General features: G+C 42.7%; 1 protein-coding gene across 1 annotated transcript in view; it reads left to right on the plus strand.

The window, feature by feature from the left end:
* The first annotated feature begins 429 nt into the window (after nucleotides 1–429).
* Nucleotides 430–14,144, plus strand: part of Kl (klotho) — a 33,528-nt gene continuing 19,813 nt past the window's right edge. The window contains exon 1 of the mRNA XM_090341740.1: nucleotides 430–1,254. Coding sequence (XP_090197866.1) covers nucleotides 430–1,254 — 825 coding nt within the window. The remainder of the gene's footprint in view (nucleotides 1,255–14,144) is intronic.

Genomic DNA, 14,144 nt, shown 5'->3' on the forward strand with positions numbered 1-14,144 from the left:
CCTCCTTCTAGGAGAAAGAGAAAGCAGGTGGACGCTTCCTTGGCTCTGGTCGGGGAAAGTTGATGGACCAGCCTCGGTGCGCCCCGACTCCCGCCAGGCGGGCTGGGGATGGCAGGAGAAGGCGGCACGGGGCTGGGCGGAGATCTGGGCGGAACAGGTGCCTTTCTCCGACGTCCTCCTCCTCCCCAGCCTGCAGCCTGGCCCTGGCTTGGTAGCCTCCGACCCCGGGGCAACCCTGGGCGCCCTTTGCGCCCCTGTCCTCCCTCCCGGTGCCAGGGCGGAGGGAGGCGCCTGCTCCCGTAGGTAATTATTGCCAGCGGGGCCCCCGGGGAGCGGGGGTGGGCGCGCCGGCGGAGGGCGGGTGGCAGCGGCGGGGCGCGGGCATAAAGGGGCGCCGCGCGGGGCCCCAGCGCCCGGCTCCCGCGCGCCATGCCCGCCAGCGCCCCTCCGCGCCCGCCGCTGTCGCCGTCGCCGCCTTGGCGGCGGCTGCTGCCGCTGTGGCTGTTGGCCCTGGGCGGCCGCTGTCTGCGCGCGGAGCCCGGCGAGGGCGCACAGACCTGGGCCCGCTTCGCGCGTCCTCCCGCCCCGGAGGCCGCGGGGCTCCTGCACGACACTTTCCCCGACGGCTTCCACTGGGCCGTGGGCAGCGCCGCCTATCAGACCGAGGGGGGCTGGCGGCAGCATGGCAAGGGCGCGTCCATCTGGGACACGTTCACCCACCACCCCCCGGCCAGCCCCGGAGACCCTCCACTCGCCGACCCGCCGTCGGGCGCCGGATCGCCTCCCCCACCTGCCACTGGAGACGTGGCCGGCGACAGCTACAACAACGTCTTCCGCGACACCGAGGGGCTGCGCGAACTCGGGGTCACCCACTACCGATTCTCTATATCCTGGGCGCGGGTGCTCCCCAATGGCAGCTCTGGCGCCCCTAACCGCGAGGGGCTGCGCTACTACCGACGTCTGCTGGAGCGGCTGCGGGTGCTGGGCGTGCAGCCCGTGGTCACCCTGTACCACTGGGACCTGCCCCAGCGCCTGCAGGACACCTACGGCGGCTGGGCCAGCCGCGCCCTGGCCGACCACTTCAAGGATTACGCCGAGCTCTGCTTTCGCCACTTCGGAGGCCAGGTCAAGTACTGGATCACCATCGACAACCCCTACGTGGTGGCCTGGCATGGCTATGCCACCGGGCGCCTGGCCCCTGGCATCCACGGCAGCCCCAGGCTTGGGTACTTGGTGGCGCACAACCTTCTCCTGGTGAGTGTGAGCCAGGCTTAGGGTCACCTGTGCGAGGGGGGGAGGGGGGAGTCTCCAGCTTAAAGAAGGCCTCACTTGAACTCTTTTGTGGGGTCACCCATAGAAGCACCTCTCAGCCGTTCCCCCAAGCATTGTTTGAACTTAGAAAGTACAGGGAATTAGCACGGGGTGGAGGGAGGCACATGTCAAAAGGAGCCCAAGCATCAAAAGGAAATAAGCCTTTTTCCCCTGAGGAAAGGAAACTCCTTTCTTTGGTTGTTGAGGAATTCCTAGAGCTAAGGACAGCATGTATTTGTTAGTGATTATGATAGGGAAAAGAGAGTTGGAAAGAAACCCGTTAACTGGCACAGGTGAGCCTGGCATTCTGCCAGGGATCAGAGCTACTCCAGGAAGACTGTCATGCTTGTGGCATGAGGTCAACTACCATGTAGCTGTCAAACCACATCTCCAGGAGGGTGGGGTGTCAACTGTGGTGGCAGTGTGGCAGGAATTGCACCCATCAACCTTGATAAGCAGGGATCTGAAGACTGATTTAATATACTCCCAAACGAAGTCAGGCGTGAGTGATTGGGAACAGACGTCAGAGAGGGTGCAAGTTGCCTCTGAGACATCTGCATCGGCACAATGTTGTTTCTAGTTGAAAGAACTCATGGACAGTGTGAACAACAGTTTAACGCCTCTGTGTGTGCAAAAGATCTCGTAAATGGTGACACCCAGGAATATTGATCCCTCGTGATAAAATAGTTCCTCAATTATTCCTTCTTTTTCTGGTTTACTAAATATTCAGATACTCCTGAGTTTGATGGTTAACTGATAAAGGCAGCTTGCTGGCACATTTTTGGCAGGGTTTTGTATCATAGTAGAATGTTTTTATGTACATGTGTAAACATTTTCTCTAAATGTTTACATCAACAACTTTTGCTGTAATGTACCTATTTTGGTAACTTTGGGACCTACTGGATGATCTGTTTCTAAATTTTGAATCAACCACAGGTTCTGAACAAATTCAAAATGAAGACTAGATTGAAACACTTTTAATTAAGTCCATAGATAAAGGAGGCAGAACAGTACCGGGCTATTGAGCTGACTTAGTGCTCTGAGCTGCTGGTAATGTAATAAAGGCTAAATTCAATTGTATGTCAGCTTCACAAAACCTGTTCCTTACCATTTCCCATATCGCAGGGCTGGATTTGTTCGACAAGTTGCGCATTTTGTGATTTCATGCTGATATATATCTTCTCATAAGGTTACCTTAGAGCAATGGTTCTTCAGTTTTTCAAGCTGTCAGTCCTGTTAAGGAACCAACAAAACCTAAACATCACCAATTAATAGTTGGTATAGAAGAAATCTGGGAAAATTTGTGCCATGTTTTGAAGGAAACAAGGAAATTATCAGTTCATACCAACAAGTAGATTGATGGATGGGTTAGTGGAGCTAGTAAAGCATACTTGATAAACTACTCTTTAAAATTTTAAATACTACATATTCTCTTTTCAAGTGGTCTAGTACACTGCATACAAAAACAGTCAATTGTTACAACAGTAACAATTGTCCTTTTTTCATAAAAATTGTGTGAACTGATTGGTTATTGTGATATTTTAAATAATCATCTTTAGGTTCTTGTATCCACTCTTGGCCCTGTGGTTAAATTCAGACAGTTATATTTTCGAAGAATGACATGCAAATTTTTGTCAAAGGCTGACCATCCTTTCTAGAAATGCAGTGGACTTTGCTTTTTTTTAGCAATTAGTAACTGGTAGACATGCTGATGCTACAAACAGCACATTGGAGGCTGTAGACAGATCGCTTTTGCTTCTAAATTTCTTTGGGTTTGGGATTTAAGTCATTCTTGGGTCTTATGTAGATTCTTTCATGCTGTCTCCAATGTACTGGTGTGAGAGGGCATAGGGATATTGGACTTTATCTGGAAAAGAGAAAACATCTGCAGAGTTTGTGGAAGGACATTTCAATTGGGGCTTAGCTATTGCTATTTTGCAGGTTAGGAGCCATTGAACCCTTACTTAGCATGACTTGTATGGAAGAATCTAATGCTGGTGAGAATAAAATAAGTTGGCATTCCTCACCTGTGTTTCCATTTACTCTAAGTAGGCAAAAGAAACTCTTCAATTGGACACCCCTTCCCCATTCCAGAATCACTGACTGATACCCTGGAATGTGGGGGCAGAACAAATGAACTGCCAGGCAAATAATGGGAGGGCCCTGTGATCTTTTGTGGGGTCCAGGTGTTTAGTGTGAGCCTTGACATAAAGTGTGTGTATGTGTGTGTGTGCGGGGGCGGGAAGTGAATATGCTATTTTTTTTTTGTCAGTCATGGGGCTTGAACACTGTGTCTGGGCACTGTACCTAGGCTAGTCAAGGCCAGTATTTCCCACTTGAGCCACAGTACCACTTCTGGTTTTCTGGTGGTTAATTGAAGAATCTCACGAACTTTCATGCTCGGGCTGACCTTGAGCCTTGATCCTCAGATCTGAGCCTCCTGAGTAGCTAGGATTGCAGTCATGAGCCACGGGTATTTGGTCTTGGATATGCTGATTTTTAAAAAAGGATTTTCCTGCAGAACATGGAGCCCAGCTGCTTTGTGTATCTGAGTATAAGCTAAAAGGAGGAAATATCTTCTCTGTCTGGCTTGAAGTTAGGTGACTCAGCTTCTTCAAAAATCCAGCCCTTAGAAGCCAGGCACCAGTGGTTCACACCTTACAATCCTATCTCCTATTCAGGAGTCTGAGATTTGAGGCTCTTGGTTCAAAACCAGCCTGGGAAGACATATTTATGAAACTCTCATCTTCAATTAACTAGGGGAGAAAAAGCCAGCAATGGAGGCTTGGCTCAAGTGACAGAGAACTAGCCTTGAATAAAAAAGCCAAAGGAGAGCTCAAGGCCCTAGGTTCAAGCCCCAGTATTGTCACAAAACAAACAACAAACAGAATAAACAAAAAATGAAGAACCCTTCTGAGTATTACTTCTGAGTTTCTGGGAGGACCAGGACCAAGTGAAGGACACACCCATATCCAACCCTGTCCACACCACTGGGAGTTTTGCAACTATTGATGAGCATTAAGCCTTGGCATTGAAACACATGTCTCCATCATGTGTCTAACCCACCTTTCCTTCTTTCCTTCTTTCTTTCTTTCTTTCTCTTTCTTTCTTTCTTTCTTTCTTTCTTTCTTTCTTTCTTTCTTTCTTTCTTTCTGCCTTTCTTCTTTTTTTTTTGTCTGCCATGGGGCTTGGGTGCTATCCCTAAGCTTTTATACTCAAGGCTAATGCTTTACCACTTTGGGCCATATCTCCATGTCTAGTTTTTCCAGTGGTTAATCAAAGAAATGAGTTGTAGGGACTTTCCTCCTTCGACCCTCAGCTCTCTGCCTCCCCAGTTAGCTAGGATTAGAGGGGTAAGCCACAATGTCCAGTCCATTGACCTCCTTTCTCATCACACTTCCCTTGGCTTGGCTTCTAGACTCCCCCTCTCCTTTGTTTCTTTCGGCTCCTTGTGACTCTTCCTTTGTTGTTTCTTTCTCCTGAGTAGAGTGTCCAGGGTTTTTTCCTGGGCATCCCATCTAAATTCACTCTAGGAGATCCCTTTGAAAACTGTACATTCTGACAATCTAATCTGAGTCTCAAGTTCCAGACTCAAATGGACTCAAATTCCTTAACTACTTAGCTAATGGGTGAGTTACATGTGAAGCATCCCAACCGAGACTTCAGCTGCTTTATCTCTGTTATGGAACCTGACTCATGCTGATGGTGGGGCTCAAGTCTTAACTTTTTTTTTTCTAATCTTTATTTTTTTTTGCCAGTCCTGGGCTTGAGCTCAGGGCATGAACCCTGTCCTTGGACTTTCTCAAGGCTAGAGCTCTACCACTTGAGCCTCAGCACCACTTCCATCTTTTTTCTATGTATGTAGTACCCAGGAATCGAACCCTGGTCTTCGTGCATGCTAGGCAAGCACTCTACCACTAGGCCAAACTCCCGGCCCCTCAAGTCTTAACTTTAGATCTCTCCTATCTTATTTGTAATCTGTCAACAAATCTTATAGGTCTACCTACTAGAATGTGTCCCCAATCAAATCTTTTGTCATCATTTATGGCTATAAATGGGCTCTGCCCACTCACTGGTGTCCTGTGTCATGCTCTGTCCTTTGATGGGAATTTGCCATTATGTGGGAACAAGACAGGACCTTCCTTACAAAATTTTCCACCTTTCTTCAAGAACCAGTTGAACTCTTTGGTCTTACACCTAAAGATCACCTCTACCTTGTATGAATTCCCACAATACTTTGCTTCACATTACTTTCTTAATGTATTCCTCCTTTTTTTAAAATATATTTTTTCATATATTTTTATTGTAATTAATAGAAGGGTTACATTACATTCGCCAGATGGAAGGTGCATTACTTCACATACATTGATACCCTTTCTCATGTCTTGGTCCCCATCTTCTTTTTTATTTAACCATTCTCTCCTCTCCCTCTCTCCCGACTTCTCCCTTTCTCCATCTCCCTTCCCTCTCCACCCTCTCTCCCTCTTCCTCCCCCACCCTTTATCTTTCTCTCTCTCTTTATCGTGCTGGTTGGAGGAATTCCTAAAATGAGGAATCTTTCACCAACTTATCCTCTATCATGCTCCTGGAAGTCACTCTGGAGGGGCCTTCTGTCTATTAATTAGCCTGATTCTTTGCTATTGTAAATTTTTGCTTTTGTGAACCGGGAACAAGGAATGTCAAATCCTATGAAAATGTGTAAACATAATGGTTCCTCTATAAGTGGTAGCTTTATTGTAAAAGTGTCCAACTAAAAACGATTTGTAGTCCACTATATAGTATGAAGATGGTTAAGGGTCTTGGCTAGCTGTAGAAGTAGATATTGGAAGGGGCTTGATTAACTTGATTTTCATTCCTCATATCATAAGTATAAGTAATTTACGCACATTCCAATGATATATACTATGTACTTTTGAGAAGCACTTTACAAATTTCCCTCTCATGAAATGTATTTGATATGTGGATGGAACAATCTACTGGGTTAAAAGTAATTATATTGTATAGAATATGACTGAATTCAATATACATTTGAACAGTTAACATACTTCCCAAAGAATTTGACTCATCCTTTTTTTGAATATTTGATTGAACACAGTGTTTTCTGAAGTCAAGCCCAGCAAAGAAAATTAAGATAGAAAAAGAATGAATAAAATAGCTTTAAAATGATAGCTATGTTTTAACAATATTAGTTCTTTTGAGTTGAAAAAAGATGGAAAATACAAACTGATAAGCACTTAAATGATACCACTGTGTTTTTCCCAAGCGTGACATGAGGAATTTAGGTTTAGGAGAATGGAATCCATGTCTACTGGAAAGAAAGTGGATGAAGAGTAGGATAATTAAAGTATATAGTGTTATTGAGTCTTCCAAAATGCACATCTCAGGAAACCCAGAAAAAGAGAGCCCTTTAAATAGTCTATTTCAGAGGAAGCTGGTGACAAGCTGAGGGGCTGGAGGTCTCCATGTCTGGGCCCTGCAGAGAACAGTCAGGAAATTGCTGATCTGTGTTTACAGGGCTCTTTCTGTAAGGCTTTGGGGAAAGCCATGGTAGAATAGGTGTGGGTGAATAGGCATTCCTTACTGTCTCAAGCTTTTGCAGAGCCTTTTGGGGATGCTTCTCCCTTGGTCTTGATTTTGTTCAGACTCTTCATTACTTAGTCCTCTCCCATCCCCCTAATCAGAGTCCCACGTCTTTCCAGTGTCTCTTGTCCTTTTGCACCATGCCAGTACTTCTTGTCAACTTTTGCAGTGGTCAGATGACAGTAGTAGGAAAGCTCACTCAGGCTCAGGTACTTTATACCTAAAGTTATGTCAAGACAAAAACAGCCCCTAATATAGACATTTCCTGCCCAACACAGTTCTCAACACAGTTCACAACTTAGCTAGCCATAGCTCATAACACGGACCATTTCTTACCTAAAGTAAGTTTGTGTGATGTACTTTGATTCCTTTTATCTACTTATTGCAGGCTGTTAGGGGGTCCCTAATGTAGAGTAGGGTCTTTGTACTCCTTCTTGACTAGAGCCACATCTCCAAGACTCTCCATACTGACAGAGAATGGCAGGCTTCTCCTGAGGATTAGCATGCAGCTTCCACTTAAGTTACCATCAAAAGAATGATAAGGTTATCCCAGTACCTTCAGGTTACCTGTAGATTTGTGGGGAGCAGATAATCAAGTGATTAGTAGAACATACATGAATGGTTTAATAGAAATACTACAGGGCCACCCCCAAGAAAGGAGAGACAAGTTAGAGTTTTGAGGGGCAGGAGGAGGCAGAATATTGTACAGATGACATTAGGGTCTAACACGCTTCCTCAATGGGGTACTTTGGGTTATAGGGGTCCTGCAGTATCTCTAGCAACACCAGTTGTTGTTGGAGTGGGAGAACAGCTGTGGGCAGGATGTCAGTGAAGGGATGCAGCCTGATTCCAATTAAGCTTGGTTTTAAGCAGAAGTAATGGGCCCCACTGTTGGACTGGCTATGTGGACACACAAATAGGAAGCATGAGATGGGCTGTGAAAAAGCAGTCCTTGCAAAGCAGACAGTGTGGTAATGGAGCCCTAAGTGAGAAAAGCCAGATACTAGAGGAGTGAGCCTGGAACTTCCAGGACCTCTCTTTATATTTATGTGCAATTCAAAGCAGCAGCTCAGATGTGCTGAATCGACCTGAGTTAGTTATCAGATTGCTCATTCTGGACATCACATTACGCTCACACAGTCCTTGCTGACAGCAATAGTTCTTACCCTCATCTCACTCTAGGCCCTGATCAGTCTCAAGTCAGCTATAATGTCTCCTGATTTTTCTCCATCAGGATGTTACTGTTAAGCCAGATATCTTTTTTTTTTCATCTCCTTGTGTTATTTAAACTATTTATTTTTCAGGTGCTGAGACTGGGGCTTGAACTTAGGGCCTCATGCTTTCATTGAGCTTTTTATTTGCTCACAGCTAACATGCTGCCACTTGAGCCACAATTTCACTTCTAAATTTTTGGTGGCTAATTGGAGATAAAAATGCTAACAGCAAGGCACTGGTGGCTCACACCTATAATCCTAGCAACTCAGGAGGTTGAGATCTGAGGAATGGAGTTCAAAGTCAGCCCAGGGAGAAAAGTCTATGAGACTCTTATCTTCAGTTGACCACCAAAAAACTGGAAGTGGTGCTGTGTCTCAAAGTGATAGAGTGCTAGCATTGAGTGGAAAAGCTCAAGGACAGTGCCCTGGCCCTGAGTTCAAGTCCCACAACTGACATTTAAAAAAAAAACATATTATGGGGACAAAAACATGAGAAGAGGTATCAATGTGTGAGAAGTAATGCACCTAATACCTGCAAAAATAACTGTAACCCTTCTATACATTATCCTGACAATAAAATAAATAAATAAAAACCTTACTAACAAGACCAAAGGAAGATACTCTTAAGAGAGCAGAAAGAAATAGAAAGGCCCAATGCCTATGGGCATCTGATCATGCAAAATAGTACTTATTGAAATTAATGGAACAAGATGAGAGGTTTTTCTTTTTTTGCTTTTTTCTGTTTGTTTACATGCATTTGAGAGTGTAAGTGGAGGCACAGAAATGGAGGGACAAAAGTGAACAAATGCAGCAATTATACTTATTAGACACTATGTTCAATATGAACTATACAACTTGTAGGTGGAGTGGGAGGGAAAAACTGGGAGATGGTGAGGAAAAGAGTGACACTGTTCAAAAGGAAATGTACTCTTTACCTGACTTACCTAACTGTAATTCCTCTGTATATCACCTTTGCAATAATAATTTTTAAATATGAAATAAAGGTCATACTAACAAGGTAGACTCAGTTGGCCACATGATTTGAAATGCCCTTTAGCATCTCCTGAGAAAATAGTTTAGAAACTCCCTACAGGAAGACTTCCATGATTTTCCGCCACTAAGGAGTCTTTTATTCTCCAACTTAACATTGCATTTCCTCAAAATCCATCTGTGATACTTTCACTCTTGTTCTGTAATTACATGATTACATGGTGGGTCATTTCTTTGACCATTCAAAATGCTATGCCTCATACCTTTCCCCCCTGAATAACTATTTACTGCATGATATCACAGTACCAAGGAATACTCTAATGGCAGTTCTGAGAAAAATACATTTTCTCTCTAGATCTCTTTTGCTTTTGTCGTATGCATTTTTTTGAAAAAGGAAAGAAACCCCAAGATCTCTTGTGAAGAGTATTGTATAAACCCTGCATGACTGTTTCTTTTTTTATTGTAATTAGTAAAAGGGTTACATGATATTTGCCAGATAGAAGGTGCATTAATTCACATACATTGATACCCTTTCACATGTTTTGGTACCCATTTCCCTCCCCCCCCCAAACATGACTGTTTCTTATGTTTATTGATACTTTGAGAAATAAAGGACATCAGAGAGTTCAAAAACATGTCCTTTACAATTTGATTAAAAAGCTCTTTTTCTTATCCTTTCATGTTTAAGTCCTGCCACTTAAAAATTTCCCTTTCGTCACAGAGGAGGATAGATCAAACAGCTATGACTATTGCAGTTCCTCATTCTGGAAAATTCACAAGTGTCGAATAAATTTTGTCTCTACTCCTGTCTCCTGACTCAAAACCTTCCAGTTACACTGAATGCCTTATAGTTGTTCCTTGCTTTCTGACTTTTTCTGCCTGCATGCTTTTCTCACCTTACTCTCTCCTCCTAGACACAAAACCAGGTCTCACTTCCTTAGTTCTAAGCTCAGAAGCTATTTTCAACTCTGATCTCACATTTAAAATGGCTTCTTCTAGCAACATGGTCTTTCGGGAAGTAGGTAAGATGACTTCCTGAGAGTCTCTCTGTGATGGGATGGCATCAAATTTACAAATACTGCCCTTGAAACTTGGCAAGATTATGTTCTTGGACTCGTCATAACTTCAGGATAGAAGTATTGATTATAGCAATTTAAAAAAAACACAACTGGGCACTTTTTGCCTCATGCCTACATCAGGAGGCTGAAATTTGAAGATTGTGGTTTGAAGCTGACCCCAGCAGGAAAGTCCATGAGACTTAACTCCAATAAACTATCAAAAAGCAGGAAATAGATCTGTGGCTCAAGTGATAGAGCACCAACCTTGAGTGAAAAAGCTCAGGGACAGTGCCCAGGCTCTGCTTCAGGCCCCAGCACCCCTCCCCAAGTCTCCCTGCAACAACAATAACAACAAAACCCACACACAAAACAAAACTCTTCAGGTGTTAAACTGTCACTAAAACTGCAATCTAAGATTCCTTATGCAATCTCCAGATCGAAACGAATTCTTTGGTTTTAAATGTTTTGCAACACTGTAAGGTCAGTGTTATTAAGCCCATAGGTGAACAAAAACTCCAGGAATTTATTTCTGGTCACAAAGGGAGATTGTGAGGAAAAATCTCCCTAGATCTCAAAGTAGGGCAGAGGGATTAATGGTATCCAGCCTGGAGACCTTAGAGTTGGCCTTCCAGTTTAATCTTTTCCCCTGGTTCTGATTCTCAGGTGCTGCAGAGAGACCTTTGTTCAATTTTCTATGTACTACAGATTAGGGTATTTTAAACTTCCTAAGGATAGACTTTAACTTGAAGAAAACTGATAGCAATAGTACTGACATTCGCCTACCGAGAACGTGTATGATTTTTTTCCCTGTCGAGGTGTAAGTAAAAAGACGAGAACCACACAATGTTTAATTAAGAAGAAATGAAAGCACCACAAAAAAATATTGCCTCTCTTCTTGATACACCAGTCCCTGCTTGTTGTTCCTCCTCCTCCTCTTCTTCATCCTCTTTCTTGTTTTCTCCTCCTCCTTCTCCTTCTCTTCTCCTCCCCTACCCACCCTCCTCTCCTCTTCTCATCTTCATCATCTCATTTTCCTCATCTTCCCTTTCCTTTTCCTCCTCCTCTTCCTTTTCTCCTTTCTCTTCATCCCCCATCTTCTACTTCTTTCTCCTCCTCTTCCCCTTCTTTATTTTTTATTTTTATTTCTTCCCCTTCTTTTTTATTTTTTATAATTTTTTTATTGTAACTAATAAAAGGGTTACATGATATTTGCCAGATAGAAGGTGCATTAATTCACATACATTGATACCCTTTCACATGTCTTGGTACCCATCACCCTCCCCCCCACCCACCACCCACCCCCACCCCCGTGTTGGTTTTCCCCCCTTCCCTATCAAATTTCAAATAACCAAATACAAATAAATTCAATATATCAGATAACAAAGTGAGATACTGTAACAATATGAGATACCCAAGGGACAGCAAAGGAGATGAGAGATAACATAGTACATTAAGGACAACAATCATTCATTATATGGCTTTTGTTTCAGTATTTTCTTCCCCTTCTTAATGTGCTAGTACTGAGGTTTGAATTCAGAATCCTAAAGTTCTTGACTGACTTTTCTACTCAAGGCCTAAAGCTGGTACTATGCCACTTGGGCTTTATTTCTACTATTTTTTGACAGTTTATCCTCATATCTCAGCCTCCTGAGTAGCTAAGATTATTGATATGAACCACCAGCTTTTTAATACTACCCATTGTCTTCTAGTATTCTTCATAATTCACTCTTGTCTGAACAGACACTTTTTTTCATTTGTTTTGTTATGCCTAATTTTTTATGCTACATTCAAAGCTCTAGAACAGTGCCGGGTACATAGTAGGCACTCAATAAGTACCTTTGGAATAAAAGCATCTCTTGATTTAGTCTAATGAGTTTCAAGCTACTCTGACATTGTTCCACAGTTTAAAAAAAAAGCCAGGGCGCAGGGGAAGCTTATGCATTTAAGCTTGCAGACACACATGATTGATGTAGGACTTCTTCGTTACATGCTGCATAGTCAATATCATCTATTTTCCTTTATTGTCTCCTTTCTTTCTCCTTTTTGTGCTGATACCAGAGCTTGAACTTAGGGTTTGGGTTTTGTCCTTTAGCTGTTTCAGTCAACGACGGTACTCTACCACTTGAGCCCTACCTCCACTTATAGCTTTTTGGTGGTTATTTGGCAACAAGACTTTCTTGTCCGGGCTGGCTTTGAACCTGGATCTTCAAATCTCAGCCTCCTGAGTAGCTTGGATTACAGAGTAGGCTGATACCATCCTGCTTTGATATTTTCTAGCTTCATTTATTATAGTTCCCCCTAAATTTGAGGTTACTGAGGGGTAGATTTCATAATCTATAAGACAAAGGATTTTGATTTATGGCCATGCCTAGAACCTGGTACCAAAAATAGGTAAGTGAGAAATGGGGGGCGGAGGAGTGAGAGACTGGCAGATTATTTTCTGTTACTGGGTAAAGCAGATTTCATTTTCCTGTAATCTTCCTCTGCGTATTGCTGTAGAAACACACTCCCATTTAGTTTCCTTTGGGTTTAAAGGGTATTCTTCTGCAAGGGGAATGCATTATTTCAAAGGTAAAGAGCTAGCTGGATCCTGTGAACGGATAGGTGATCATCCTAAAGTGTCAGAGAGTGGGTTGGTATCTGTTGTTGGTAATTCAAAGCGGGAGAATTAGGTGAGAGGCAGAGGCAGAGGGAGAGCATTTTAAAAGGTAAAGGTGACTATTATGGGAGAAAAGCACTTATCTCAGTGTTGAAAGGAAAGAGTAGCTGTTTCATGAGGGTATTACAGAATTATGTGGGCGATTATAGAAATAGATGCTTGCTGAAAAGAATCCACTTGACAGATGAACTACAGAATGGTTTTCTGACCTTGGAAAGACGTCAGTTATCTCAGGACTTTATCTTTTGGTCTTTTCTCAGCCAGCTTCATGCCCTTTCTCTACTCATTCCTTTGTGGTTCTCATTTGATTGCTAAGAGAAAAATAAAAACAAGAGTCCAGGATTGGACCTCCTTCAATCCAATAATAACATTGTTATTAATGATATAGTCCAATAATAATTCTGACTGCCAGATGGGCTATTGTGTTAACCACCCAACACCAATGGTTTATAAGGGTTTTTATAGCAATGGGATTTAGTATTAAATAGAATGACTTAACTGATGTTGATTTAGTTCTTACTGATAAATTAATGAGGTTAAAAAAAAACCTTAATCTTTGATGTATTAACCTAATGTAAGTTATGAAATTGTTTCCCTTGAAGGAAGTTTTTGTTTAAAAACAACTTAAAAAGGTCTTTTATGTAACCTACTTTGGAAAAAAAACTCTAGATGAAATGATCTTAAGTAACAAAAATCCCCAAATTATAACATGATTTAAAAAAAAAATCTACCCTGCTCTTATCATGCCAGGTTGTTAGAATATACCTCTGGCTGACAGCACTTTTAGAAAGCCTTAAGTTTGTTGATATATATATATATATATGTGTATATATATATATATGTGTGTGTGTGTGTGTGTGTGTGCTATGTATTTGCATTTGATTAATTCCAATCAGAACTAGCTTGAGGGGGAAAAGAGGATTTATGAAAAGGACACAGAATAGAGGAAGACTCACTTCCCTGGTCACCCAGACACTCTCCCTCCCCGTGTGTGTGTGTGTGTGTGTGTGTGTGTGTGTGTGTGTGTGTGTGTCTGTATTTGCTTATCTTTTTGGATTTGTTTTTATTATCTTCAAATAGTTGTGGTAAGGAGTTTCAGTTCAACAGGTTGTGAATACAAATGCATCTTGGTCAGCATGACCCTTCTCATAGTCAGCTTGACTTCAGGATTTACATTTTTATAGAAAATATGAGTATAAAAGACCTTTCCTTCTATACTACACACAGATATGCACATACACATCCAATACACACACACCCCAGGCACATCACACATATTGACCAACACCTACAATCTGCACATAACACACTCACACATGCACACTCACACAA

The sequence above is a fragment of the Megascapheus bottae genome, chromosome 11, assembly GCF_031878675.1.
Source record: "Megascapheus bottae isolate mThoBot1 chromosome 11, mThoBot2.hap1, whole genome shotgun sequence".
NCBI classification, from domain to species: Eukaryota; Metazoa; Chordata; class Mammalia; order Rodentia; family Geomyidae; genus Megascapheus; species Megascapheus bottae.